The sequence below is a fragment of the Siniperca chuatsi genome, linkage group LG16, assembly GCF_020085105.1.
Source record: "Siniperca chuatsi isolate FFG_IHB_CAS linkage group LG16, ASM2008510v1, whole genome shotgun sequence".
Lineage (NCBI taxonomy): Eukaryota > Metazoa > Chordata > Actinopteri > Centrarchiformes > Sinipercidae > Siniperca > Siniperca chuatsi.
Genome location: NC_058057.1, coordinates 7,449,922 through 7,477,886, shown reverse-complemented (window position 1 = coordinate 7,477,886; position 27,965 = coordinate 7,449,922). Strand labels below are relative to the sequence as shown.

At 38.5% G+C, this 27,965-nt stretch overlaps 2 protein-coding genes across 4 annotated transcripts in view; one reads left to right on the top strand and one right to left on the bottom strand.

Annotated features, from left to right (window-relative positions):
- fam49a (family with sequence similarity 49 member A) overlaps positions 1-16,986 on the top strand; it is a 38,708-nt gene extending 21,722 nt beyond the window's left edge. Inside the window, exons 3-12 of one of the 2 annotated variants that reach the window (XM_044170411.1) lie at positions 6,247-6,326; positions 8,707-8,828; positions 9,084-9,189; positions 9,896-10,032; positions 10,222-10,299; positions 11,821-11,937; positions 12,359-12,438; positions 13,027-13,153; positions 13,275-13,345; positions 14,362-16,986. In XM_044170411.1, the coding sequence (XP_044026346.1) occupies positions 6,257-6,326; positions 8,707-8,828; positions 9,084-9,189; positions 9,896-10,032; positions 10,222-10,299; positions 11,821-11,937; positions 12,359-12,438; positions 13,027-13,153; positions 13,275-13,345; positions 14,362-14,425 (972 nt within the window). In that variant the 5' untranslated portion in view covers positions 6,247-6,256 and the 3' untranslated portion in view covers positions 14,426-16,986. Of the gene's footprint in view, positions 1-6,246; positions 6,327-6,655; positions 6,736-8,706; positions 8,829-9,083; positions 9,190-9,895; positions 10,033-10,221; positions 10,300-11,820; positions 11,938-12,358; positions 12,439-13,026; positions 13,154-13,274; positions 13,346-14,361 lie in introns of both variants that reach the window. The other variant, XM_044170410.1, reaches the window with a different exon arrangement.
- fbxo16 (F-box protein 16) lies at positions 16,166-26,686 on the bottom strand. Of its 2 annotated transcripts, XM_044170409.1 has the most exons (10): positions 26,533-26,662; positions 26,228-26,384; positions 25,926-26,052; positions 24,728-24,763; positions 24,302-24,508; positions 23,222-23,386; positions 22,797-23,062; positions 20,916-21,027; positions 20,259-20,499; positions 16,166-17,768 (listed from the first exon to the last, which is right to left on the bottom strand). In XM_044170409.1, exons 3-10 carry the CDS (start codon positions 26,019-26,021, stop codon positions 17,704-17,706), a joined length of 1,188 nt encoding a protein of 395 aa, XP_044026344.1. In that variant the 5' UTR covers positions 26,022-26,052; positions 26,228-26,384; positions 26,533-26,662; the 3' UTR covers positions 16,166-17,703. The 2 variants fall into 2 exon arrangements, with proteins under 2 accessions (XP_044026344.1, XP_044026343.1); XM_044170408.1 differs by lacking the exon at positions 26,228-26,384 and having other exon boundaries at positions 26,533-26,686.
- Positions 26,687-27,965: the final 1,279 nt, after the last annotated feature.

Below are 27,965 nucleotides of genomic sequence, written 5' to 3'. Positions count from 1 at the left end.
TGCCACTGAGGCACATCAGCCCAGCAACAATGCTGTGGTTTAGATGATTACTGCGGGATTAGCCTGCACTTGTTGTATTAAGCCCAAAATTTTCTCCCTCGAAGGCTGTTGAAGTGTTTGTCCTCAGGGCTGTTAAAGTGACACACCAAACCTTCAGTTGGTATTTCTCAGATATGGGTAGGGAGAAAGGTTCCCAAATGTTTTGTCAGATGCCCACTAACAAATGCCATCTGAAAACACTGTTTGAATATGGGCCATCATGATGGTGATTGCCCATATTGTAGGTGGAAAGAGCAAATATCAGAATGGTCATTGCATTCTTTAAATGTCTCCATGTCTAGTGAGCGAAATGGCCGTGAAATTAAGCAACATTGAAGCAATTTCTATAATCAGTATTAAATAAAAACTACTGATGCCACTGAAAGGCTTCTGCTACCAACCTGTCAGTTACACACAAAATATTAAACATGATTCTGCAAATTTACAAGCTTATCTTAAGGAGCTTACTCCAGGCATAAAGGATTTTTTTAATAATTGAAAAGCGCTGTGAACTACAAATGCCATGTTGTACTGGTAAATTAAAATGATTGTATTGTGAGCATCACAAATAAAGCATAAATGAGCAAAGTTGACCAGGCGGGTCGAAAATATAATTGCCTCTTTAGAGCTGCCCTTCTGCACAGCAGAAAAGAGAAAGAAGGTGCAAACTTAAGTTTCATTAAATTAAAATGTGCTTTTAAGTAAACTTCAGAAACTGCAAAAGCAACTTTAATAACAACTATAGGTATTTTCTTTTGTTAAGGAGAATTCAATTTTGGCTCTGGTTTATCTTTTGCAAAAAAAATTTCATTAAAGGTGCCCTGTGGAGTTTTCTTGTAAACAAACAAAAGCTGTTTTTACATTCAGTGTTTCTCAACAAAACGCATTGTGTGTATCCTTGAGGGCCAACAGACATCTTGAGTGCATTTCCTTCCTCCATTAAACATTTGCAAAGCTGATTTTTTATTTTATTTTTTTTAAATCATTCAGTCATGATTTGTTTACATCCATGTTTGCTAACTTGCTTCTTCTTCTGTACTGCCTTTGTTTGCACATTGCTATTTTTCTTTGTTTTACTGCCACCAACTGTTGATGGGCGGAACAGCATGAAACCTGAATTGTGCCACCTGTGCGCTCGTGCACGTGCACTGCTCCATAGCAGTACTAGCAGTCGAAAACTCCACAAGGGTACCTATAATCAAGAACTTGCGCGAGAAATGGATCTCACTTATTCAAATAAATCCTATTTTTTGGTATTTGATCATTTGGATGCCTCTCTGTCCCTGTTGTGGGTTGTAGCATAAATGCTCTGAAGATGTGTACCATTGACATCTGATAATTGTACTTGTCAAACTGTTTTCTACTTGCCATATAAAAGACAAATATTAAACTTGGTAGTAATACAAAATGCACCACATTCACCACTCTACAAATAATTTGGTTTGTGTGTTGGCTCAGAGCATGATTTCTCCCTCCACAGAGGTTGTTTTAGACACTCAGGCAGCAGGGAAGGCAATTTAAACGTGGCACTCCTTTTGGTGCTTCAAATGCATAGAGTTTGCTTTAATTATAAAGCACAAATAGCCTTGAGACTGCTGCACAGTTTGACAAGCACTTTTTTTTTTTTAAGCAAGAGGAATGTTTTTAAATTGAGGTTAAAGAAGGACACTGTTGTGCTGTTGGGGGGTTTCTGTCAGTCACTGAGAACAACTTGTGGCACTACACAAGAATAATGGAAAGGCATGTCATTGATCAAGACCGACAAGTTGACTGACAGGGTAATATAAAGTTCCCCAGTCACACAAATCTATAACGTTAGTTTCAACACCATTTGGGCATCTGGAGGGATTTTATTTTTTATTTTAACAAGTGGATTTGGTAATTCTGTTTCCAGGGAGTTTTTTGAGAGGTCTCACTATAACTTCTTTTTTTCTTCTGTTTAATTTAAATCAAGACTTCTTGTAAAAGGGCATTAAAAATGGAAATATCTTTTCTCGGATATGTACTAAAGCACATTCTGCACAAAAATATCCCTTTATATGGTATGCTATATGTGCTATTCCCCTTTTAATTTAACCCACGTCAGCAGATGGTAAATACTATGGGAAAGAGGAAAGTCAAAGTTTCCAGACTTTCAGTGCAGGTCATATAGATAAGTGGTTGTGAAAGAGGAACCGAGCAGACAAGAAAATTCCCTGCGTAGTTTTTCCTTCCCTGCCTGGTGTTTAAGACTGAAGGGTAAAGACGGGAAAGTCTCATGTAACAGAGAGCAGTTTATGGTTCTGTGAAGCTCAGTAGATGTGAAAGTTTGATATCCAGTGTGCCAACACAGAAAATGTATATACATTAATGGTACTGATAATCACCTTGGTAATATGGAGTGGCTTACACTTTGCATGAACGAGATGTATATATGATGATGCAGGTTTACTGAAACATGCATTCACCCTGCATATGTTTTGTCATAGGTTAGTCCCTTGTCTCTCTACACACTCTCATGCTTTGTCACTCCTGTGCTATCAGCTTTTTTTATCTAGTCAGTATTTGAAAGTTATTAATAGCATTAAATTAATACCCATCCCATCTCCTGAGCTGTGTTCAACCCAGGTCAAGAGGAGGGTTTTGAAGCCGGGTCAGGTGATGTATGTTAAGCTGTTCAGATAGACCGTCAGTGTGGCTTTAACCCTGCTTATTACCAGGGGTTTTTATTTGATTCCATTGTTTCATAAACAACATGATGATGGTCCAAATACAAAACATGCAGATTAAATCCAACATGGGCCGTGGATTGATGAAGGGCTATTACTAAGACTGAGCAGGATGTGAAAGATGGACTTAACATCACAGCTCAGCCTTTAAGGCCGTGTGAGGGTTTCTGTGGACTATTTTATGCATTTATACACTTTTCTGAAAGGTAAAGACTTGGTTAGACCTTATCTGTCACACTGTGAAAATCCTGACTTAGAAGCATTACCAGGGCTTGTCCTTTTATTCTTTGCTATATACAGACATTTTGGCATTTAATGACAAGGAAAGCACAGGATTAATTAATAACATGAATTAATAACTGCTGCATTTCATTTAGGTGAGCCAGCTCCAGATTCCTGGTATTGTGCATACTTGGCTACATAATGGAACTGAGCCATTGTTAATGTTATTAGTTACACCTGTACTTTTCTTGTTATGACAAGTGAAAATGCCTGCAGTGAAAAAGGTCTCTTCACTGTGAAAGGTCAAATCAAAAAATTGGTCATCAGTCTTTTGCTCCAGCTAACCAGTATTGTTATAATGGAAACAACCCATATATGTCACATTGCCTCAAGTTCTCAACAGGAGAAGATTAGGAGAACAGAATGTGGGTCTTTATATATGCACATTTTCACAGTGTGTTTTTATCATGTTTTGCATGTTTTACCCAATTACCATAAAAAGGCTGACAGGGATCAAGCTTCGAGCTTCATTTTTTTCTTCTCTGAGTATACGTTATATTTTCAGCTTGTTTGGAGCTGTTGTTTATTTCATTTCTGCAGAGAAAGTAGTAGAGAAAGCTGCTGGAGCTGGTTTGTTTACCTCGGGGGGGAAATAAAGTCGGGTTTCTGTGCTGTTGAGTCTTTGCTTTTTTTTGTCTATGGTTTGCACTTTCGTACCTCTCAGCTGTACTAGAATCACTATTATTCAGATTTATGTGTTGACCTGCCGATATATGACAGATGGCCTTGCATATAGGATTTTAGGATGTAGCTTGCACAAAAGCAATGGGCAGTGGCAATCTGTTATGTCATGTTATATCCTACTATCATCCATGGTGTTAGGTTGATACATGTCAGGATATTGCCTTGCTGTCTTTCATTTGAAGTTGCATCTTACATTTGTCAGTGGAATAGTTGGAAACTTCATTTTTGTATTGCCTGTTCTTTATTAGATCTGGAGACAGATATCACACATGTTTTGGTCAAGTCAAAACAAGTGTTGCTCTGAATTATTATTGCTTTCTCCATGAACAGTATGCAATGCGGCTACATTTTGAGTGACATCACCACAATCATCATACTTAAGGCATCTCTTAAAAGCTTGAAAATTTGGGGGGTTTTCTCTAACACTTTTTATAATGAATGAAAATGCATGTAAAACCAAAAAATTGTATTTGCTGGACCTGTATCGTCACATGGTCTGTGGTCTCTCAGAAAAAGAAACAGTCCATTTTTAGATGTTGCTCAGAAGGATAGGTGTCTCTGATAGAACTGGCTGTCAGTTTTAGTGGCTAACTGATACCTGAGGGTAGCATAACCAGAGTTTGGCTGAAGATAAAGGCAAGTGAGTGTTGAAGAACGTGTAGCTTGTTGTAGCTGCAGGTCAGGGTTGGTCTAGAAAATAGTCTACTGCAGCACATGTACCAACATGTCACCATTACAGTACAACTTTAATCCCTTAGTTAGTGAAATGTAAATGTGAACCAGCACTGCCCCCTTCTGGTACATTCTTGTATTTAAACACCAGATTTAATTATGGCTGCATGAAAATGTTTATCAGACATAATACAAGATTTATAATTTCTCCAAAATCACAGCTGTTACTGTAGGAACTGTTTGCACACTGTTTTAATCTGCATTGTCTCTTGTGCATGAATTTATAAGGAGTGCAAGAAGAAGAATGAATACCATGATTGAAAATAGTCGACAGCTTGCTGGAAGCTGTGCAGAGAAATGCAGTGTGATTATCATGTGCACACTGCAGCACAGTGTCTCTTTTGTTGTCACTTCACACTATGACTTCTAAAAATCTAGAGAAGTCGGATCTGTGTGTGAGAAGAAAAGACTGTGTGCAACCTGCAACTTCATGTCCTTAATAGACTAAAAAAAACATGTTTAGAGTTACTGACTTTTAAGTCAGTTTTAGAGTGCATTTGCATTTTAATTATTTCAACTGGCCTATCAGATAACAACTTTTGTTTCCCACCCAACATGACTGTACGTCTGGTTAAATCTTTTGAACCCAGCAAGGTTATACTATTCCCATTAGCAGCCCCATGATGTACTGTGACATTCTCCCTTTTACCATAATCATGGCCTCATATTGTGCTACTGTAAGTTTAAGGCCTGCTGTGATTACAGAGTTTGTGTTCACCCTCCATGGCTGAGGAGGTAGACTTTTCCCTGGAAATTGCTACCTACCCACTGCCTTTTGCCTCCAATAAAACCTTCATGGAGTGTAACTGCCATTTAGGACTACATCCCTGTCTTTGGCCACGTTTAGAAAGGCCTGAATGCAAAAGAGCAGAGAAACTGGTTTAGAACCTCAGAAGTTTTGTCCAACGAAGGTGGGAGGAAATCTTGCTTTCTCAGCCTCTTTACTGACCAGGAAACACACACGTGCAGAATGTGAAGGCATAGTAGTGAATTCCATGCCAAAAATTTTATTTTGTCTTTTTGATTAAATTATTGCTGTGTGTTGCGTTCATGTTCGCATGTTCGGTGAGGTTAGTTTAAAAGGTGATGTCATTGATTGAACTCTACAATTTCCTTCCAACGATTAGTCTAGTAAACAAGTAGTCGATTAACAGGAAAATAATCACCCAAAAAAAAATTTTTTTTAAACAAATACCTAAAATTCTCTGTTTTCAACTTTTCAAAGGTGAAAAATGAAAAATCCTGATTTCACTACTACTTTGACTTGCATGTAGAAATTTTTAAAACTAGACTTTTTGTGCAAAGTAAATGCACATAATGAGTCCCCTATCCATGCTCCAGTTTTCAGATTGGGTCACAATTTAATTCTGTTTTCACTAAATCCGGCGTATTTTCTTCTTCAGTGTTGCCCTACAATGATTCGGGTAACCAATCATAGACTACTATGAAGCAAAAAACTTGAAATGCTAGTGAAGAATTTAGTGACAGTTTAATGCTTTGGCTTGCTGTTTGCTTTACTGTAAATGTCTACATGTAGGGTCAGAAACACACACACTTAATTAACATCCAGATTACAGTTGACTGGGCTGGGATGGTAATTCATCTTATCAGTACAAATAGAAACTACCTCTGTTGGATATGAGTCATCCTTGGGTGAACATATTTTCAACTTGCTTTAAGTTATCGTTAATGTCTGTTATGTCAAGTACACAGGAAACTACACATTATGCATCTTGTATAAAAATATATGTATTCATGTTTATGTTTTGTCTGTTTTTCACTACTGTATTTTGACCATCAGGTTTGCTGGAATGGGTAACCTGCTAAAAGTCCTAACAAGGGAAATAGAGAACTATCCACACTTTTTCCTGGACTTTGAAAGTAAGTCTGGCAAAGGAGTGGAACAAAGGGACAAAAGATGGATGGATGGAGAAAGAGATGTGGGGAGGGGGTGAAGGTGTAACCAGCTCGGCTGTTTCCTTTCTGTCAGCAGGTCTCTGCTCCAGATGACGAAACCCTGAAGGAGTCTGTTTATGCTCCTCTATTCTTCTGCTTCGCTTTCCCTCCTCCATTTTCTTTTAATCGGCCATGACCTCCTGCTCCTTCAGCTCCAATCTGCCATTTCTCCCGTCTTTGATCAAATAACTTATTGATGACTTTTTAACATCACGTACTTTTCTTCCTTTCTCTTTCTTTTTTCTCTCTTCCAGAAACCAAATGGGGAATCTGTTAAAAGTGCTCACTTGCACAGAGCTTGAACAGGGGCCAAACTTTTTCCTTGACTTTGAAAGTGAGCACAGCTTATGCCTGTCCTTCTGCTAGGCCAACCCTACCTCTACATCCCTAATTAATTTTTCCTTTAACCTCTCTTTAGCTACTCTGACTGGTCAGGGGTCAGCCTATTCAACTATTGAATTGTCAACCTTCCCCCTTTGAATTCATTATAATTCATGATTGATTTCAGTATGGTTTTAAAATCCATTTACTCCATGCCAAGTTGAAGAAGAATGGAGCTGACCCTTGACCTTTGCTGTCTGCCTGTATGACACATTTGATACATACATGTGTGATGTAATGTAATTACTAACATATTATTATCAGGTGCATTATATAGTGTATTAAACAGTGTTTTGTCTCCATTTAGCCTTTTTTCTCTTCATGCAGTATCATTTCATTATATAATCAGTATTAGTTCAATACTTGAATGCTGTTAAGAAAACATTCCTCCACATTCCCTCACTGCAGTAAAATATTAAATCAACTACATTACTGCTCTGCCTCCTAATGTTCACATAAGAGACACATTATCATTTCATTATCATCTTGGCCTTTTCATAACACTTTCTACAGGAAAAAACACAATACGCCTCCACAGTGGCATTTCAGCCACACTCACAATGTAGCCAACCTCAGGCTTTGTTTATTCAGCAAAGAGGAAATGATGGGAGTGGAAGGGTTTTGAAATACAAAACAGACCCCAGACAGAGTTTTAATGTCAGTGATGCTCTGTATTTTGAGCTGTTCTTCTCTCTGTGGTCATGATAGCCAAAGCTTGTTACCTAAGAATCTTGAGTTTCCTGCAGAAATCTTCCAATTATTTATTTTATTTTGGACCTTACTTGGCTCCCACAGTATTAAAATTGGTCCTGAACACTGAAGCAAACCAAGCTAATGAGAGATATAAGGGTTCAGCAGAACAATGCTAATAATAGCCTCCCTTTTGAGAAATATTCAGTGTATTCTTGCTGTAACCATGCAGGAAATATGAAACCAAACAGTCAACAACTTGTCTGTAGGTTGCAGGCATGGCTGAGTGCAGTAGTAGTACTGTAGCTCCATGTCTATCCAAGTGCACTTGCAAGCACACTTAAAAATATTTCACTATAGTAGAACATTTCAGCACATACTGTATACCTCCATACCTCCAAATATTGCTGCCTTGAAATGCACTCAGAATTCAGATTTCTTTTTATTGTTTTATTTGTTGTGTTAACTGAGAAACGTGATTTTGAGCTTATGGCAGGATGCAGTAAATGCATCCAGCTCCAGTGTATTGAGTTTCAGAGGTTTAGATACATAATGGATGCTTGATTATGAAACTGGTGTGGAGCCATTCGGTCTACAGTAGAGTGCTTTCATTCTTTTATAGACATTTCCAGTCTTACCAGTGTAGTCGACTCATAACGTTTGGGGTTTGCATTTCAAATTAAAGGCATCACTCTGGGCAGCAAAATTTGGTGGCTGACTGTTGATTCATCTGTGGATATGCTGTATGTGCTAAAAGCTAAAAATGTTTACTGAAGTGAAATAATACTCTTAGTTTTCACCCAAACACAGTTCATTGTGCTGAATGTTTTTGTACTATAAAAAAAGTTATAGATAGAAATGAACAAACTTTGATGAGTTACTTTTTAGTGATTAAAAACACTCAGCACACATGCCCATGTTCCCCCAGTGAGTGTTCTATCATGATTAAAAACAGTCATTATTAATTATTAAATGAAAGCCCTTTCACATCAAGTTACAGTGTAAAATTTAGACTAGTTAAATATGCTAAAATTACAAATCACTTGCAAGATGACTCTTGATGTGAAAAGGCGGGAATTATCAGTTTTGAAATGTGTTTGTATTGACATTGATTGTTACAGTAACTTAGCTAATTATTATCCTTGTGTGTGTGTGTGTGTGTGATTTTATATTTGTGTGCATGTGCTCGCATGTGTATACGTGTACACATTTGTGCATGTGCTTTGTGTGTTAGATGCACAGCCGACAGAAGGAGAGCGTGAGGTGTGGAACCAGGTGAACTCAGTCCTCCAGGACTCTGAGAGCATCCTGTCTGGCCTGCAGGCGTACAAAGGAGCCGGCCAGGAGATCAGAGATGTAAGTAACACACACACACACACACACACACACACGTCTTGTTAGAAGTAAAATAAATTACATATCATTTTCTGGTCTTTCCCTTCTACAACACCCAATAATTAAGAACTATACAATGCAGTATATACGTTTCTACATGTCAAATCTGATGAACCGTTTGCAATTGACATCAAGTTAAATCCTCTCCACAGCATACAGTGTTTGTGGTGCACCTGGTACTTGATGATCATTATCGTTTTGTTTTGTTCTTTCCAGGCAATTCAAAACCCCAACGACTTCATGCTGCAGGAGCGAGCCTGGAACTCGGTCTGCCCGCTGGTCATCAAACTCAAGAAGTTCTACAGTTTCTCTCTCAGACTAGGTATGGCCACAGTGTAGAACAAAATGTCTTTTTGTATTTCCAGTGGCAGGAATAATTAATTTCTCTTTTGAGGAGATCATATCATATTGAAAGCTTTTTAATCTTATTGAGTCACTTTCCTGGTTAAATAAAGGTAAAGTTGTATGCCTTATTTTATTTAGAGGGTATTGACTTCCATCACTCAGGTTGTCTTTCAATTAGTAATTGTTTATTTTAAAAAGGCTTAAAATATTTTCTTGTAACTTTTAATATTTTCTTGCAAAATTCTTGTAAATTTTCTTCATTAATTTTTGTAAATGAATCATCCAAGTTACAAGAAAATGTACTTTATATGCAGAAGTCAAGTGAATAATATACTGTACCTAAAGTTAAGGTTGTAAAATTACGTTTCAGTGGAACAAAACTGTTAGGTTGCCCAATTTCAACTATAGAGGATATTTTAAATAAAAAGTATTGTAATGCAAGTGATATCATGAAAGTCTATGATAAGGAACCATGGGAAGTAAACTCATGTCACACAACAAAATTAGGTGATTACAATTAAGTCTTTGCTTCTCTTCTGTCAAAAATGTGCATGACCAAATAAATTCTGAAGTGGAACTGAATGAGGTTTTCAGGTGCAGCAGGTACTTGACACCGACACAGCAGCTGACATCTTGTCTGTGTCTGTGTGTGTGTGTGTGTGTGTGTCTGTGTGCGTGTGCAGAGGAGGCTCTGCAGAGTTTGTTGGAGTGCCTGACATGTCCGTCCTTCACACCCACTCAACACCTAGAGAGGGAGCAGGCGCTGGCTAAACAGTTTGCTGAGATCCTCCACTTCACTCTGCGCTTTGATGAGCTAAAGGTCTGCTGGAAACACTGAGCTGTTCAACTCCGTAACACACACACACATACAGTTTCAGTCACTCTTCCCTCATTACTTTACTCAGAGCCACACACGGTAGACTTGTATGAACTAATATGTTGTTTATTCAAAAGTGGTGGCTAAATGTATTTTTGTCCAAGCTTTGATAATTTTCTCGTTTTCCTTCAGATGAGAATTCCTGCCATCCAGAATGACTTCAGCTACTACAGAAGAACCATCAGTCGAAACCGGATAAACAATATGAATGTGAGTTGCAGAGCTTTCCATAAGCGCCGGCTTCTGGCCAAACAGCAGCCTGTATTATATTCATTTTTGATTCTAATAAAATAGTTTTGATTAACAAGTTGCGATTCGCTATGCGTGTACATTTTACGACGACTAGCCTCCGCTTCAAAACAATGCGAGCATGATGATAGAGAAACGTGCCATCAGTCCCGCCCCCACATGCTCTGTATGAATGCGTGTGCGCTCGCTCAGCTGAGAGGTTGTGTCCTGCCGAGTAGAGAGCGGAGAGTCGTCTTCAGTGTTTGACAAATATTAGATAGACATAATATTAAATATATTGTTTTAAAATTAAAATACGATATGGAACTTCCTGCAGTCATATATATAAGATCATGTACCTAGGGTTGGGCCGATGAACGATGCCATCGTATCATCGTGATTTGACTTTTTTGCCGAGCAAAATCTCGTTACTGAAAATGCAATTGTGAGTAAAAAGCTAATAAGAGTAGTTTATCACTATGACTAGTATATTAAATATTTTTTATAATCATATGATCTGCTTAATGAGGTAACTTAAGCGTAGTGAACGTAACCGTTCCTGCTGCAGCTTTCAGACCGTGGTCAGGAAGCACCATGGATGTATAATAAGAACTGGATAAGGCACCACCGCTCACGCTTGCAGACAGTTTTTTCCGGTGGCCCGTCACGGTATTGCAACAAAAAATCCCCCCTGCAGCCCAAAAAGCATTTTCCACATAGGCCACCATTATAAAAGAGACGTCTGTAAAACTGTTGACAGGACACCTCGAACTGCAAACAAGGTCAATTTTGACTCTTTCTATTATGAATTTTTGGTCTATGGAGGTTTTATATTTGTAAAACTTTCCTCGAGCCAAGAAAATTGATTTAAAACTCTGTGATGTCATCATAATAAGTCTATGGACCGAGCTGGAACTCGCAGGCGGGGCCAGCAGGAGAGTCAGTGCCTGATCCGTAATGGCTGCCCGATCCGTTCTGCACATGTGCAAAAGTGGTCCTGGCCCCGGACTCCCATAGCTGGCTACTTTTTCCCCACTGGCTGGCTTCTCCATATCGTTGTGGAAAGCCCTGGAGTTGTCCAGAAGTTGTTAGTTTAGATCTACATTAGCTGGCACTAGGCTGACAGCCATTCTTTTCCTGTGGTTCTCAAATCCACATATTAACATCTTACAGCAGTCTTTGACATGTTTATATTTAGTATCTGCAGTGCTTTGTCAGTCTAAAAGAGGAAACCATCTTAGAATGACACAAGAAAAGATCACGTTCACTGTTTTGACGTGTGTTTTATGTCACATCAGAGTCCAGAAATAGGCCAAACTGATGAATAAAATTGAATAAGTGATAAAGTTATAACTACTTTAACGGTTTTCCTCTGTACAGTAAATATGAGGGAGATGCTGGTGCATTGGAAAATGGGAGAGGAAAAAAAAGCCTGGGGGGGAAAGTAACCCTCCTTCTCTGACACCTCTTGTTTATCTGTGTAATTTGTTTCTGCCCCTACAGTTAGACATTGAGAATGAAGTCAACAATGAGATGGCCAACAGGATGTCTCTGTTCTACGCCGAAGCCACACCCATGCTGAAAACACTCAGCAACGCAACCACAAACTTTGTGACAGAGGTGAGAGTGCTTACACTGCATCACTGTTACAACTGTCAAGTTCAGCATGACAAACCAGCCACACAGTCACTGTTTTCCAACTCGGCAAATGTGTCATACTAATTAAAGGTAAACTAATATTTGTTGCATCCATTGTCATCATGCAGTGTCTCTAACAAAGCCCTTTGCACTCTGCATATTTGGATGAGAAAGCTAAATTCCCAAAATACAAATGTAAAAATGCTGATCTAACTTTCAAGATGATTTAGACTTTGTTGCTTTGTTAATCACATTTTCCCTTATTTACTTATTTCCTGTTTTGTGTCAGAAAGCACATCATGTTTTAACAATTCATGTTATTTTTTAACAATGAATTATTGGGAAATCATATTAATCAATAAACTGTCATTGTTTTATGTCTTTTTGTTTGCGTCCTCTGTAGAACAAGACTCTTCCACTGGAGAACACAACAGACTGTCTCAGCACCATGGCCAGCGTCTGTAAAGTCATGCTGGAGACACCGTGAGTCGTGATGCTTTTCTACACACACACACACACACACACACACACACAGACACGAGGGTTCTCAGTTCGCAGATTGTACACAAGTGAGTCCTTGGAGGGTTTTGAAAAGAAAGAACTAATCAAAACGCAGCACTTACAATTCCTATATTCTCGCAGCAACACTTCACATCCTGTGGTGGAGATTTTTGAATGTTGATGTTGAATTATTTTACCATAATGTCTTGCTTGATAGATTGTGAGCAATAAGTGAGACCGTAAATTAAACTTACTTTGACCCAAAGCATGACATGTTGAGTCCTTGAATGTCATGACAACACCATGAGATTCAGTAAAAAGTCCTTGAATTGAATGCCACATTTCAGTTCAGTATGCAGGACACAGCTCAGCCATTCACACACTCACATGTATTCATCCAACTGCACACCAACAAATAATGTTCCGAAAGTGCCAGTATTGATTATTTAAAAAGAAAAATGGTGGCTCCCAGTTTAGGCAGTTTGCTTCTTATTGTAGACTTCAATCTTTCTCATTTCATGATTCGTTCCTTTTCTAATCCTATGCCTCCCTCTCTTTCTGTGTATTTAGGGAATATTCGAGTCGTTTCAGCAGCGAGGACACGCTCTTGTTTTGCATGAGGGTCATGGTCGGAGTCATCATTCTTTATGACCATGTCCACCCCAACGGCGCCTTCAACAAGTCCTCAAAGATAGATGTAAGACACACACACACACACATCTGTACGATTTAGGCTGCTCAAATAATGTAACAGCATCACTGTGGATCTGTTTTGTGATGCAGCTCTTGAATTGCTGACTCTGTTCATTTCTCCTCAGATGAAAGGCTGCATAAAAGTCCTGAAGGACCAGCCGGCAGACAACGTAGAAGGCCTCCTGAATGCCCTCAAGTAGGTTACATCCACTCAACTTTAGATTCTGAAGGAGTATTTTCTATGTTGTTTGCCACTATTAGACTTTCATTAAATACAAGGCACTGGCCAGCAATCTCATCCACTCGTCTGAAAAACGCATTTTATTTATTCATTCTGCCCCTGGAAGTTATGGAAAGTTGTGTATTTCAGTGAATGTTGTATTTTCTGATGTATTCCGCTTCCTTAAATGAAATTTATCAGCAATTTATTTTTTATCTTTTATTTAACTTTATTCTTTGTCAAAAGTTTGAGACTTTAAATATTGTGACAACCTTTTGGCCACTGGAAGCTTCAATATAACTGTGAAAAGCTAGTTCCCTTTTCCCTAACCAAGGTCTTTCACAGTGTTAAATTTTTGGGGTAAACTCCGAGTTGCAAATGCACTGATCACTACATTGATCCATGGATAGTTCAGTATGATAGAGATTTCCATGATTGATTACTGCTTTTATATTAAGACAAGAAGGCACTAACTACTTTACAAGAACAAAACTTTAACTTCACCAGGATCCAAGTCAGTCAATCATAAAATGCAACAGACAGTAAAATACCCCACTGGGGTAATACCCAAAACCTGAGATAGTGTGTGTCTTATCTTAAATGGATGGTCTTCTTTTAGCTTAGGAAATGATCCTAAATCCTTTAGCTTTTGCAGAAGCCTCCACTACACTTTTAAACACATGTGTGGCTTCAGTTGTTCAATACTGTCACCACAGTGTAGACTCACCATGTAAAAATATCTTAGTCTTCATGCTGTCACACTTAGCATGAGTGTTGCTGCACAGAACATTTGTGTCTTCATTCTGTAACCACACCATGCTGCTTTATTCTTCTTACAAACATCACACCTCTGATCTCTTAGCATGTGCCCAGGTTTAATTTAGAGATAAGGATCCTTAGTGCTGGTAGGAGCTTTGGCTCTTCTGACTGCCTTGTTGTTTCTGTTGTTGAAAGACCCTCTAACGCACACTTTAATGTTTGTTTCTCCTCAGATTCACCACAAAACACCTGAACGACGAGTCCACTCCGAAGAACATCCGGACGATGCTCCAGTAATGTTTGTTCTTTTTTTTTTATATATATAAATAGATATGAAGAGGATCAATGCTCTGACCTCAAATAAGATGTATATGTTTACATTATTTAAAAAAAGACACGATGTTAATACTTGTGTGTATTTGCATAGTCATTCCCTCAAAGCTATTGAAACCTGCAGAACATGTACCTTCTACTTTGCAAAAAAAAATCTGAAGGCATCACATGAATTGCCTCTACTGATAACAGCTGTCAAAGCACAAATGATGGATACCTATCAGCCTTATATAACTAACAAGCAGCACTTGGAAATAAATGAACAAGGCAGCATAAACATGTCCTTTAACAAATCTTTTCAATCTTTTATGTGACAATGGAATTAGTTTAGTGTCCGGGTTTTAGTCAAATTCAACCTGGTATTTTGAAGCAAAATAAATCTTTTTTTGAAAGAGTGAACATTTTAAATTCTGACACTGGTTCTCGTTTATATCACAATGAAAATTCAACATGTATTAAAACAAGTGAAGTTGTTTGTGTTTTCACTTGATCTACAAAGAATGATATTTAATGACAAATAAATCCATGAAATCAATCAATGTTGAGATGGACATTTTTGTTGCAGTGAAGGGCTAAATATTGAAAGCGAATAAGGGATTGGTTGGTTTGATGTACGTATTACTAAAAGCATTAGGGTGTTTTCTCTTTTTATAGTCAGCTGTTGTATTTGTCTTTCTTTATTTTCAAACTCAAACCTTGTGCAACTGTTAAAATAAATCCACTGTGAACATAAAACTTACTTTGCACATCCAGTAAGATCCAGTATGTCAAAGTTTGCTTTAACTTAGAGGTTTTGCTGATTGCGAAGGCCGTGATAATGAAACACAAAATCAAATCAACCCACCAAATGTTTTAATTGTTTTGTAGCAATGCTCTGAATGATAGTTGTGTGTTTTGCCATGTTTTAAGTGACTTTTTTTTTTTTTTTTGGTTGCTTTTGTATTAAACAGAAAATGCATTTCTCTAAAAGAAAAGCCAAAAATCTTTAATTCTGAATAAATAATGTGTGCTTCTTAACCGAACAAGTTATTAAAAAGAAAGCTTTTTAAAAAATCTTTCCTTAAAAGTTTCCATTCTTTAAAAAAAAAAAAAAAAAAATCTGTTTAACCCTCTGGATCTATTTCCAGATGGGTTAAAGGAATAATTCGCCTGTCTCCTATGGCGAGACCAATGTGACCAGGTAATTTTTTAAATATGAATTTCTGATATAGTTTAAACATGACATGTAGACATGTTTAAAACCACATTTGAGTTTATGAAGCCCCTGTAAACTCTGTTTATTGCCTTCTATACATCAAACTACGCCCAGGATCATTTCAGAGCCTGAGAAATGGCAGTTAAATTGGACTGCTGAAGTAAGAGTTAATAACTTTCAAAACTTAGTCTGTTTTCCTTCTCCTTTTGTGAGTATGATCAGTGTCACTGATCATAGCCAATATGGGAATCTACTGTGTATTACTGATATCCTCGCTCATTCATACTAACGTTACAACGTGGGTGTTCCTGATTGTTGTTCATTTCCTCAGTGTTCAACTGCAGCTCCTAACATACTCAAACTAACCTGCTCACGAGGTTGGACAATCTCATCATCAGAGACTGTTGTACAGTGCTTTAAGTTCAATTATGGTTAATTTTTACTGTAATCTCTGAAGGCTAATGGATAAGATTGTGTGTGTGTATTAAAAGATGCAACTAATAAATAGATCAGTTGTTAAGACACATTTTATTTTTGGTAAAACTGTTGTAAAACCTTCTACTTCCACTTTTCCAGAGGAATAACTGAGCAGATTTCTGCATCTAACATATTACAATAATAACTTTCTGACTTGCCCACACCATACCATCATCACCCCGGTGATCTTACAATATGGAAATGTCTGTGGCTTATCATGGAGCACAACATTGCCTTAAAGACTTCACTTGTGAAACCTGTTAAGACAATATTTTTATTTTTAATCCACCACACGGAATTACTTTTATTTAATTTCATCCATAAGCCATATATATATATATATATATATACTGAAGCATACATATTAACACGTTAACATTAAGTTAATTAACATGTCAGGTATCTACCAATCATTAAGTCTGTTGTTTATTTTTTTTTTTTTATCCTCTTGTATTTAGTAATATATATGTGTGAGCCATACTTTGAATGCAATGTTTTATATGCAATGAGTGAAAACTACATGGACGAGACTTGGAGTGAGGTGTACGTATGATACTGATATTTCATATCTGACTGAAGTGGCTTTAAAAAAAAAAATTTAAAAATCACATCTTCTGTCATGATTGATGTACACAAAGCTTCCCTCTTTGCCCAAGATATGCTACTGTGTGTTGAACGCAAGATGTTTTTGAATGCTGAGACAAAATCAGTTTTGGTTTTTTTTGTCTTAAACTGACAGTTATTGTTTAATGTTTTTGGAGTTCAGACTCACTGTTTATATAAATTGCTTTGGCTTGGTATTGCATATTGAATGGGATGTGTGGATTGGATAATAAAGGTGGTACATTTCTTAGACTGTTTCCTTTGGCTTTCTTATTTGCAATATGTGATACACAGCTAGTACTAGCTTGAAATCAAGTAACTATGTTATATTATTAAAACGTTATTATTATTATCGAAACTATTAAAACTTAAAAGTACCCTGTGGAGTTTTCATCTAAACTAACAAAGTTATGTTCATATTCAACGTCCCTGCCTTTTGCTGGCACATTGCTAGTGGTTGAAAACTCCACTGGGTACCTTTTTTTAAGGAATCACATCTGTAAAAAGTTATTAAAAACAAGCACCATTATACGTTTAAATGTTAGACATCATTATTGAACAGAACTGTTAAAATATTCAAGATGCATCCCTATTATAAATATGAGGCTGCTGACTATAGGTCATGCAAAATACTGTCTTCTTTCTTTTTTTTTTTTTTTTTTAAAAACATTTTTTGTTCATGTTTTTCTCCTTTCAGTGGCTTGGTATTCCGGTTTAAGTTTGTTTAAGTTCTAAATGATTGAGACCTTTAGTCATTTCTGCAGTTCTTTTTGCGCTATGTCAAAATAGTGATATGTAAATGTAAAGTTTTCATCGTGTCTCTTCTCATCTCCATCCAGTGCCGTGTTTACACAATAGCTTGCAAAGAAATTGCACTTGCAGAATGCGTTGTTCCGACAAGAGCTGTAGCTCCGAGTCTTGTCCTGAAGCTGTAGCTGTGACGTCTTCCTGATGTGGGCGCTGTGCTTCACTCTATAGCTCGTGCGTGTGAAGCAGGCACAGTCCAGGGCTGAACCTCAAACAGTGGTGTACCTGGGAGTGATAGAAATATTCACTTCATTACGTGACGTTTCCACTTTGGGTTCCGATTGCTAATTAAAACCATTATTGTGTGAAAGAATTTTTTTTTTTTTATTCAGTGTGAGACATCTGATTGGTCAACAACATGTTCCAACAGTGTTGACAGTTCACAACAGCTGCAGTGATTTGGGGTAGTTTGATGATGCAGATGGTTGCAACACCTCCTTCACCTTCAGGAATGCTCTCTGAATGCTGCAGTAGCACACAAACATTTTAAAGGGTTGGTTCACCCAAATTATAGAAATCCACAGATCTCTCAGTGAACAGCGTGTATAGGGACTATTCAGTAGAAAATAGTTCCAACAGTTAATTTTCATTGGAACTATTGCATTTGATCAATTTTGGATTATCCAGAGACATATACACAGGTAAGTGATAAAATATATTTTTCATAATTTAGGTGAATTTATCCTTTAAGCTGTCGATCACCTAAGAATATACAGAGGGTAGATAAAATAATGGACACACTGCATAATAAATACTGAGTCACCTTTACAGACACTGCTACAAAGATGTTTGGTTTTTATATATATATATATATATATATATATATATAATTAGTTTCCTGTCAGTTAGCAGCGTTCCTCTTATGTGAAATGTGTCATCCTCTTTATATTCCTGTGGGATAGTTTCAGCTTGTAGCCATTGTCCCTGTTTGTTGATGTATAACTTGAGACTGCAAAAACAAATGTCCTACCACAGTAATTATAGAAATTGAGTGAATTAAATAACGAATAAGGGTCTCTCCAGACCTGTAGGCCAATTTAACTTTACACAGTTCAGGAAAATAATCGTCCTCAAAACTCAAGAACTAAAACACTTTTCATTTCTGCGTGAGAAAGCTGTCAAATCCTACACTAACGTATTAAAGAGAAAGTCATCATTAGCGAATACTTTATATTGCAGTTTCTGTTCATATTTTGAACAAACTATAGACCTTTTCACAAACTTATCAAAGCAGCAAAAGCACAGGTGTCACTAATAACATTAATGAAGCCTCTGTTCCACTGACGTCATAAGCCCACTGACCTTTAGTCCGCTGAGTTCTCTGCAGGACTGCCTGCCTGACGTAAAAAATTGGATGAACTCAAATAAAACAGAAATCCTCGTTATTGGGCCCCAACATGTCACAAAACAAAAACTGCCATCTACTGTCACAACATATCAAGCCTGTTGCAAGAAATCTCGGCGTCCTGTTTGATAGCAATTTATGTTTTGAGCAACATATTACTAAGCTTGTCCAATCATGTTTTTATCACCTCAGAAACATTGCAGAAATTCGATCTATTTTAAATCTCAGTGATGTAGAAACTGTTGTGCATGCTTTTCTCTCCTCACGCCTTGATTATTGTAACAGCCTGCTCACTTGTCTTAATCAAAAAACTTTGAAACGACTGCAGACTGTACAGAACTCAGCAGCTGGGCTTTTAACCAGGACCAAGAGGTACGATCACATCACAGCTGTTTCAGTCTCTTTACATTGGCTCCCTGTTTGTTTTAGGATTGATTTTAAGATCTTGGTGATTACTTTTAAGGCTCTTCATGGCCTGGCTCCAGACTATATTTTAGACCTTGTAATCCCTTATGAACCTTCACGTAGTTTGAGATCTTCAGGCAGGGGTCTCCTGTCTGTCCCTGAGTCCAGGATGAAAACTAAGGGGGACAGAGCTTTTGAAATTAGGTTGTCGGAGTCAGTGTCTTCTTTTAAGTCTCTTCTCAAAACGCATTTCTATCGGAAAGCATATCCTGATTTTACCTGAGCTGGCTGTTTATTTTATTGTTTTTTGAGTATTTCATCATTCACTGTGGTATTGTATTTCTCTCTCTGTGAAGCGCTTTGTACTTTGTTTTGATAAGTGCTCTATAAATAAAGTTTTCTTATTTATTATAATGTTAATCATGTCTGCCTTCAGTGAAGATCATTTGTCATTTGGGCTGCAGCACGAAATGAACAGACAGCTTTTCTGATGTTAAACATAATGAACATTTTCAGCTGGTGGTGGCACAAACATGCCCCACCTCACCCTGCTAATGATTTTCATTTTATACAGGAGTACATTGAAATTTTCTTTTCTTACCGCCAACAGCTCAGGGAGAAAAGCATTAAAAGGTATTTTTTTAGGTGATAACCAACCAAATCTTGTATTAGGTCAAATAGATGTCTTGTTAATTAGATATTAGATGCAGCTTACAGTAACTTCTAATGCTTTGCTTTAAAAAAAAAAAAAAAAACTAAAATGTGCAGAATCAATAACTTAGCTCCACTCAGGACTTAGTAACAAGCCACACAACATTTCTAATAGGATCACAAACTGCACAGTCTGCGACTTTCTTGCAGAATCAGTCATTATTTTAAACCCATAATTTGTCCTGAATACATTTCTTGCTGTGTGGTTACATCATCTTCAGCCCAGAGGATTGGAAGGAGCTGGGCTGACTTACTGGGAGCGCTCCGGTGTGAGCGCTGGGACGCCCTGAGGGCCTCCACACTCAGCCGCGGCACCGCCGACCTCGCCGGCCCCGGACGGATCCCAGCATTCCACTGGGCCAGGCGCAGCATGCTCTTGGCGGTCTCCTCGGTGACGGGGTGGTCATGACTGCAGGCCGCCCAAGAGGGTCGAGATTGGGTTTCATGAGGAGGAGGAGGAGGATGTTGGGGTCTGCAGTTGGAGCTGAGGAACATCTGAAGGAGGAGAAAGACAAAAGTTTAGAAAATATAGTAAATTCAACACAGTTCCAAGCGCATTCTGTTATATTTTATATGAGTTCCTGTATCCAGGCAGTAAAATAAATTGGTGATGATTTCAACAAAGCCTGAATATTAAATGCCACAGTGTCCTCTATCTCACCCTCTCCTCCCCCCTCTCTCAAACCCCATCATCAGCATAATTTGGCTTCCCCCCCCCCCGTCACCTCCCTCTCTGGGCAGCTCATCATTAACATGCATTTCTGTGTAAACGCTGCTCCATAATGCATGATGCCTGCTGGTTGCGCAGTCTCCAGAGAGTCCTCCACGTTTATCGTCTCCCTTTGATTCAGACAAGGAGGTCACAGTCACAGTGGGCTTATGGCGGTGATGATGAATGGAGCGTGGTTTACCAGAGATTTGGCTTTGCGTAGTTTGTAATTCGCCTCCGACAGCTTTTTCTTGCTCCCGTCGTCTGGCTGCCACGTGTTACTGCGGCAGGTGGAGGCTCTGCTTTTCACCTGCCTGCAGAGAGACAGTTGAGTCAGGTGGAACGTCACGACAAAACGCCTCAGCGGATCTGCAGCGCTTTGCAAACGAATTCAGACATATCAATCCCTGATTTCCATCAGTCATCTTTATTACATTTTAGTTGTATTCATTATCTGCAGATACACACTGAGAGGAGGGTCAAACAGCAAAATGTGGCTCTGCAAATAATGAATAAAAGAATGCAGTCAACCAATGATGCAGCATGATTTTTGATATTTTGTGCTTTATGAGTAACACCTGGAGCTACACTGTACCATACTGTAAATATCCAAGATGGAAACTTTGCTTTCAGAAGGCTAGATTGTTTTATTCCTACTTTCTGCTGCATTTGGAGGCGGATACTTGAGTAGTTGAGTTGTATTATTACTGTATAGTGTGTATATTACATATACTGCACGTATATTATATATAATATTCTATACTTTTTATATTATTAGATATATTGTACTTATTATTCACACTTTTACCTATATACTATATATAGTTCACACATTATGGCCTCGCCGGAGTTGCACTACTCTCACTTATATAGTCTAAGGTATTGTAATGTATATACTGAATATAGCTTTTTTAATGTCAGGTCTCTTATTTTTTTATTTCATTCAAATAGTTCTTTGTCCTCTTGCCTCGCAGCCTGTCTCTGCGCAGCTGTAACAGTGAATTTCCCCTCAGGGATCAAAAAAGACTTGTCTTTACTGGAACTGCACAACAACATAACAGTTTCACTTTTTGTTTTTATTTCAACATGCACGTCTTTGTGATTTTTGTGTTTGGAACATTAAGCAACATTTTAGAAACACCTGTCACCTAGATAACATGGTTTGCAGAGCATTTCTGCTCACAGTAACTAATGAGGAGAAATCTGTTTCTTCTTGATGAAATGTAAGGTGGGAAAATCTATAGAGGCACAATTGTTATTACAGTTTTCTCCTTTTTATGCATTGTTAGAAACAGAAGGTCACCAATCACCAAAACCACATACTGGTGTCTAAAGAGAAAATACTGCAGCAACCGCAACAGTGATTACTTTGGTGATCCTCTGACTTTTCATCTAACGCCATCATCAGGTCAAAATTTCACAATAATGACATAAAACTAATGACATTCCCAGCCTCAGATGTACTTTCAAACTGTGCTTTCTGTGTGATACTTGTGTGAAAAGCAAAGAGAACTGTGAGAAGAGAACCAGAAGTCACTGACAGTGATGCATCTGACGTTTTGTAGGGAAACACTGTAAACAATGTGCGGCCCCATCAGACTGCAGTGCTGCTGTCTTGACTGGGGAGGTTTTTTTTGTCGCAGAATCCCGAGAACACAACACATTTTGGAGGATGCGTTTGTTCTACATTTCTTATTTACTAAGACTCGCATATTTGATCTAGACTGTAGACTGAGCTGTGCATCTGAATATCTAAACTCACTTTGGGATATGTGCTGTGTATAAGACACATGGTCAATTTGTCCAATGTCCCTTGTTCTCCAGAGTAGAAATGGACTGCCAACCTCCACAGAAACTGCTCTTTGTCTGACGGAAGCATTTGTTATATTAAATTCTCTGAGTGCTAATTTAATGTCCATAAATGTCCCATTAATGCCATGATGAAGTTCAGTAATTGGTAAGTTTGTTTTTGCTTTACATTTATTTTTTCCTTCAATTTTCCTCTCAGTTACGTTTTTTTTTAAAATGTTTCCAATTATAATGGCCTATTTGAAAACTGCCCCCATGTCCCCTGCAGTCTTACGTTCTGAGGGCTTGTTCAATGGGGTCCAGGTTGTCCAAGTAGTTGAAGCGTACTGTGTCTTTAGGACGTCTGTCAGAATCTCTCCACGGTGGCGGTGCAGTCGGCTGTTTCTCCTTTCTTAATTCCGTCCTGGAGATGCTTCCGAGTCGCTGGGTGCTGGATGCTGGGCACTCCTCACTGATGAAGGCCACTTCTGACAGATCTTCATGTCTACTACTGATGGCTGACACACGTGGAACCACTAGCTGCTGCTGGGACGAGGCAGTCTGGAGATGGACAATCGACTTTTTTTTAATAAATGTGTTATCACTGCATTTTAATGTAATTACTCTGTAACATCTTCTTCAAGTGCTGGATGAAGAACAAAATCATGAGAACTGAATCCTGCTTGACCACTGGGCTAATTCTAGATCTGATCTCCAGACCTGCAGCGAGGTGAGTCGCAGCTCCTGCACAGTGTGGATGTAGTGTCTCTTCCAGACCCCCTGCTCGAACGGTGTGGGGGGGAAGCTGATGCACCAGCCGAGCCTCAGACACTTTGGCATCCACAGCTGGTCCAGTTCCACTATGCTCTTCCAGTGCCAGCTCACCTGCTCACAGAAGATAAAAAAAAGCCCAGAGTGAGAGAGACGGTGTAGTCCCTCATTCGTCCAGGAGTGTTCTATCGTAGAAAAGGTTTCAGTCGTAGTCATCTGGACACTGTTTTCAGAATCAAGATGTTTCGGCTCCCATCCGGGAGTCATTCTCAATTGTGAAAAATGGTCCGAGAACTCAGAAATGTAAGCTACTCTGTGTTACTAAAGCCCTGCCCTCAGGAAGGAGTCTTCCTGAGTATCTGCTAATTACTCTGCCTAGTTTAACCTGAAACTGACCTAATTGTGTCCATGATGGCCCAGTAATCAGTAATCAGGCCTATTGTTTTCTGGCTACACCTCCCTCATCACTGTTAAGTACCTGATTAGCATTTGATTGGCTTGACCAAGGTGCTAATACACTGTGGTAAACTTTGGGCAGATTGAATCTCAGACCACCATTTCTGTTCAAAGAGGGGTTTTCTTTTTTCACAAAAATGGCTTCTTTGACTCCTCTTTCAAACCAACTCTTCTCTCTACTTAGAATCTTCACCTCGCTGTCTTCAAATGTGTGGTTTGTAGCTTTTATATGCAAATGCACGGCACTCTGCAATCCTGAGTTAGCGTGTCATCTTTTGTGAAGTGGCTGTTTAGTCTCACCTATGTACCGTTCTTTGCAGTTTTCCTCACTGCATTGAATTGAGTAAACTACATTGCTCTGTTTTTGTGTGGGCATCTTGTCCTTAGAATGAACGAGTTTCTGTCTTAAAGTGTTGCCCGTTGCTCTGAAAACAGTGTCCAGATGACTACGACTGAAACCTGAAACAGAGTGAGAGAGTTTTTACAAAGCCAGAATCCTCAGCTTGGCTCAGTGAGAGTTGAGTCCTCCATGTTAGCGACCCTACATATAGGTGTTACGGTCAGTGTGTGTACCCGGGCACATCGACAGAGGCTGCGTGGGTCCAGGAAGGAGAAGAGGTAGAGGCTGAGGGCCCTGGGCAGCAGGCAGGTGAAGTCTGCGGCCTGCAGGGGGAGCCGTCTGCTCACACCGAGGCTCAGGAACATCAGCTGCTCCACCGAACAGCTCAGCACGAAGTCCCACAGCACCGCCTTCCTCTGGCTGTCAGACCACCTGTCAAACTGACAAAGAGGTGAAGGAACATAACGGAATTCTTTCACACGCACTGTTTCAGCTGAATGGAGGTGGACGGAAAATGGACTCCACGGAGCACAAAGTGTGGTTTCTAATGACTACCAGAGATTTATTTGTGTTAGACGGAGCTCCCACTGAGCTCACACAGCGCAGTAAAGAACCATCAGTGCATTTAGTGTGTCACTGTTTGTCTGCTTTAAGCTTACCCACTTAGCCAGAAGGTTTCGCCTCTCTTCAAACACCTGAGAAAGAAGAGAACAGGGAAAAAAGTTAGTAATCACATCAAACTGCACTGTCAGGAATAACTATTTCAAACTTTCTGACTTTTTTTCTACTAGAATTGATACTGTGTGATGATTTTGTTTCTTGGCATTGAGGTTGTAAAAGGCTTAATGTTGGTCTTGCTACAACTGAAGCTTACATGCAAATCTCATCACAACTGAGTGAACATTTTGTAACTTTTTGGAGCTTGACTAAATGTTTTCCAAATTCCAAAACGTTAAAGGTTCATGAAGCCACTTTGAAATCGATTGGAAAAACTCAAAAACGCTTGGTTGGTTTCGGATTAAAATAGTGAGGAAAGTTTTTATCTGATGCTTGTGATTACAGTAGCTGTAATATGGGATATTAAAGTTTTATTAGCTTTTATTAAAGTAATAATGTGTGAATATATCTCCAGGGGTGGAATATGACTAAGTACATTTACTCTAGTACTGTACTTAAGTACAATTTTGAGGTATTTGTACTTTACTTGAGTATTTCAATTTAATGCTGCTTTATACTTCTACCAAACTACATTTACAAAGGTGTACATTTAACCAATATTTCACAAAAAAATACAAAAATTATTTTGAAAAAGTTTTTAAAAAATTAATAGAAATTTGTGTAGCAGAAGTTTGTTTTTTCTTCTTTCCTACCCCATTTATTATCTGATGACCCCTCAGATTTATCTTGTGGCCTTTTGGACGGGACCGGGTCCCTAGGTTGGGAACCACTGGATTAAACTACCTAATTTTATATAAAGTAGTTAAAACTGGCTACAATTCGCCTTGCTACAACAGTAAATGCTGCTTACACATTGATGCATCAGGTATAACAATCTAATTACGTCATCTATTATAATATATCAGTTTACAGGGGCCATTTTCTGCAGAACCAATACTTTTACTTTTGATACTTTATGTACATTTTGCTGATAATACTTCTCTACTTTTTCTAAAGTAACATTTTGAATGCAGGTCTTTTACTTGGAATGGGGTACTTTGACACTGTGGTATTGCTGCCTTTACTAAAGTAAAGAATCTGAGTACTTTATCCACCACTGACAAAAAAATAAAAACTGTATTCTGACTACCAGTCACTTGTTTTTGGCTGGTAGCACTGCTTCAGATGAGTCGATCTGACCTTGCTGTTGGACAGCGGGTGGTTCAGAGGAGTCCAGGTGCTCAGTTTGGTCTGCATCTTAGCACAGTTTGCAGATGACCTCGGTGCAAGTGGCATCTTTGAGTAACAGCTGGGTGAAGGCGGTGTACTAAAATACACAAAACAAAACTTTATTCACATGTTTGGTGTTAATTCCTTACAGTTTTGAGTGTGTGTGCGGCATACAGTATTGTCTCATTTTTACTATGACTGTTTACATCAGAGCTATGCACTTTATGGCTTATGTTTAGCCTCCTTCCAAAATATTAAGTTACATAACACACCAGATTTTATCTCACAAAATGGGTAAAGTAAATAATGCCAAATGATCATCTTGGCACTGTGTCAGACGTCTTCTTCTCTAAATTCCCCATCTTTGTTATTATGTTACTCTCCGCTGTTGCCGAATAAACATAGCAGCGTCAACTTTAATTCTGTATCCTGTAAAAACAAGAGTAAGGAAAAACATATAACAGTTCCAAAGTCAAAATAACACAAATACAACCAGACACACATTCAACCCAGCAATGTGATATAAGAGTCAACATTACTGCTCAGAACTGCACAACACACTCCTCTGGTTACTCACCATCAGTTCTCCAAATCCAACTCCTAAACACACTCTCTCTCTATGTGCAAACTCCTGATGGCCGAACACCCAACTCTTCGTCTTCTTCTCCTTCCCACTTCCCTGTGCACAGTTTACTTGTTTCCATAGTAACCAAGGAGGGTACTCTCCTTACATGGACTGGCTGTCACAGCCTGTCACACAAGGTGTGTGTGTGTGGGGGGGGGGGTGCAGACTGACTGCAGTGTGGAGTGTGCAGACTGACTGGCTCTAATGATGACAAATGTAGTGCAGAAGGCCTGACACTGCAACTGCTAGAAAGACCATCTGCCTCTGATACACTGCAAAAAAAAAAAAAAATCTGTTTCACCACTTGTATACTTCAGTATTTGTTTTGAGACATGTTTCACACTTGCAGAAATGGCTGTTCATGTGCTTTGTACATGTAAGATGTACTTTTGCAATGCAATTTTGACAATGGAAATATATAATTTTCTTATGCACTTTTGATAACTTAAAATATGCCAAGTTGCCCGGAGTATGAATGAATCTACATTCTACATGCACAAATAGGCCTACAACCTTGTAATTGATCAAATGTATTTAGATTTTAAAGCATTACATACAGCCTATGTGACATGTAAGTATTCAGTATTTTGTAGTTGTAGTAGTAGTAAAAGTAGAAGTAGCAGGATAGCCGTGTGTTACGCTTAATAAATTGACTTTGGTAAATAAGGTAGGCGTTGGCTCTGTTTTGTCCTGTTTTGTCCTGTGCAATAATTTATCCGTTAAATTAAACCCGCTGCTGTAGGCCTACTGATAAAACATTTTTGGGCCTATTTTGCTGACGCGCAGCTAAAACACTCGAGTCCCACCAGTCAGAGAAGTTTTCATTCAAAAGCAGAAAGCTTGCTCGTCCTCGGATGGGCGGTCGCGCGCAACGAAGACAGAAAACCTGCTGTGAAGAAAGAGGCAGAGCTGAGTCAAGTTAAACAGACACACACTGAGCAAGACCGGAAACTACCCAGCGGGCCTTCAAAATAATTAAGTAAAATCTGCCATGCTAAAAAATGTTTTTGATTGATTTTCAGACTGCACATAACTTGTGTTTTGCTATATCATGATAACATATAGGCCTAACACATAATTGTCATTCAGATTTGCTATATTTCACACGCATGGTCAGAGGAAATATTCTGGATAAAAGTACCTCTACACCGTTATAAAAACCTCTACAAGTACAAATGAAGTCCTTCATTCAAAATCCTAAAGTAAAAATACACAAGTATCAGCAACATTTACTTAAAGTATCAAAGTAAAAGTATTTGCCCCCTGCAAATTATATTTTATTGTATACTAACATTATTACATTGTCAATACTGACAAATCAATGCATATTAAGTACCATTTTACTGTTTGAGGTTGAGTTAATTTTAACTACTTTTTTATGCTGG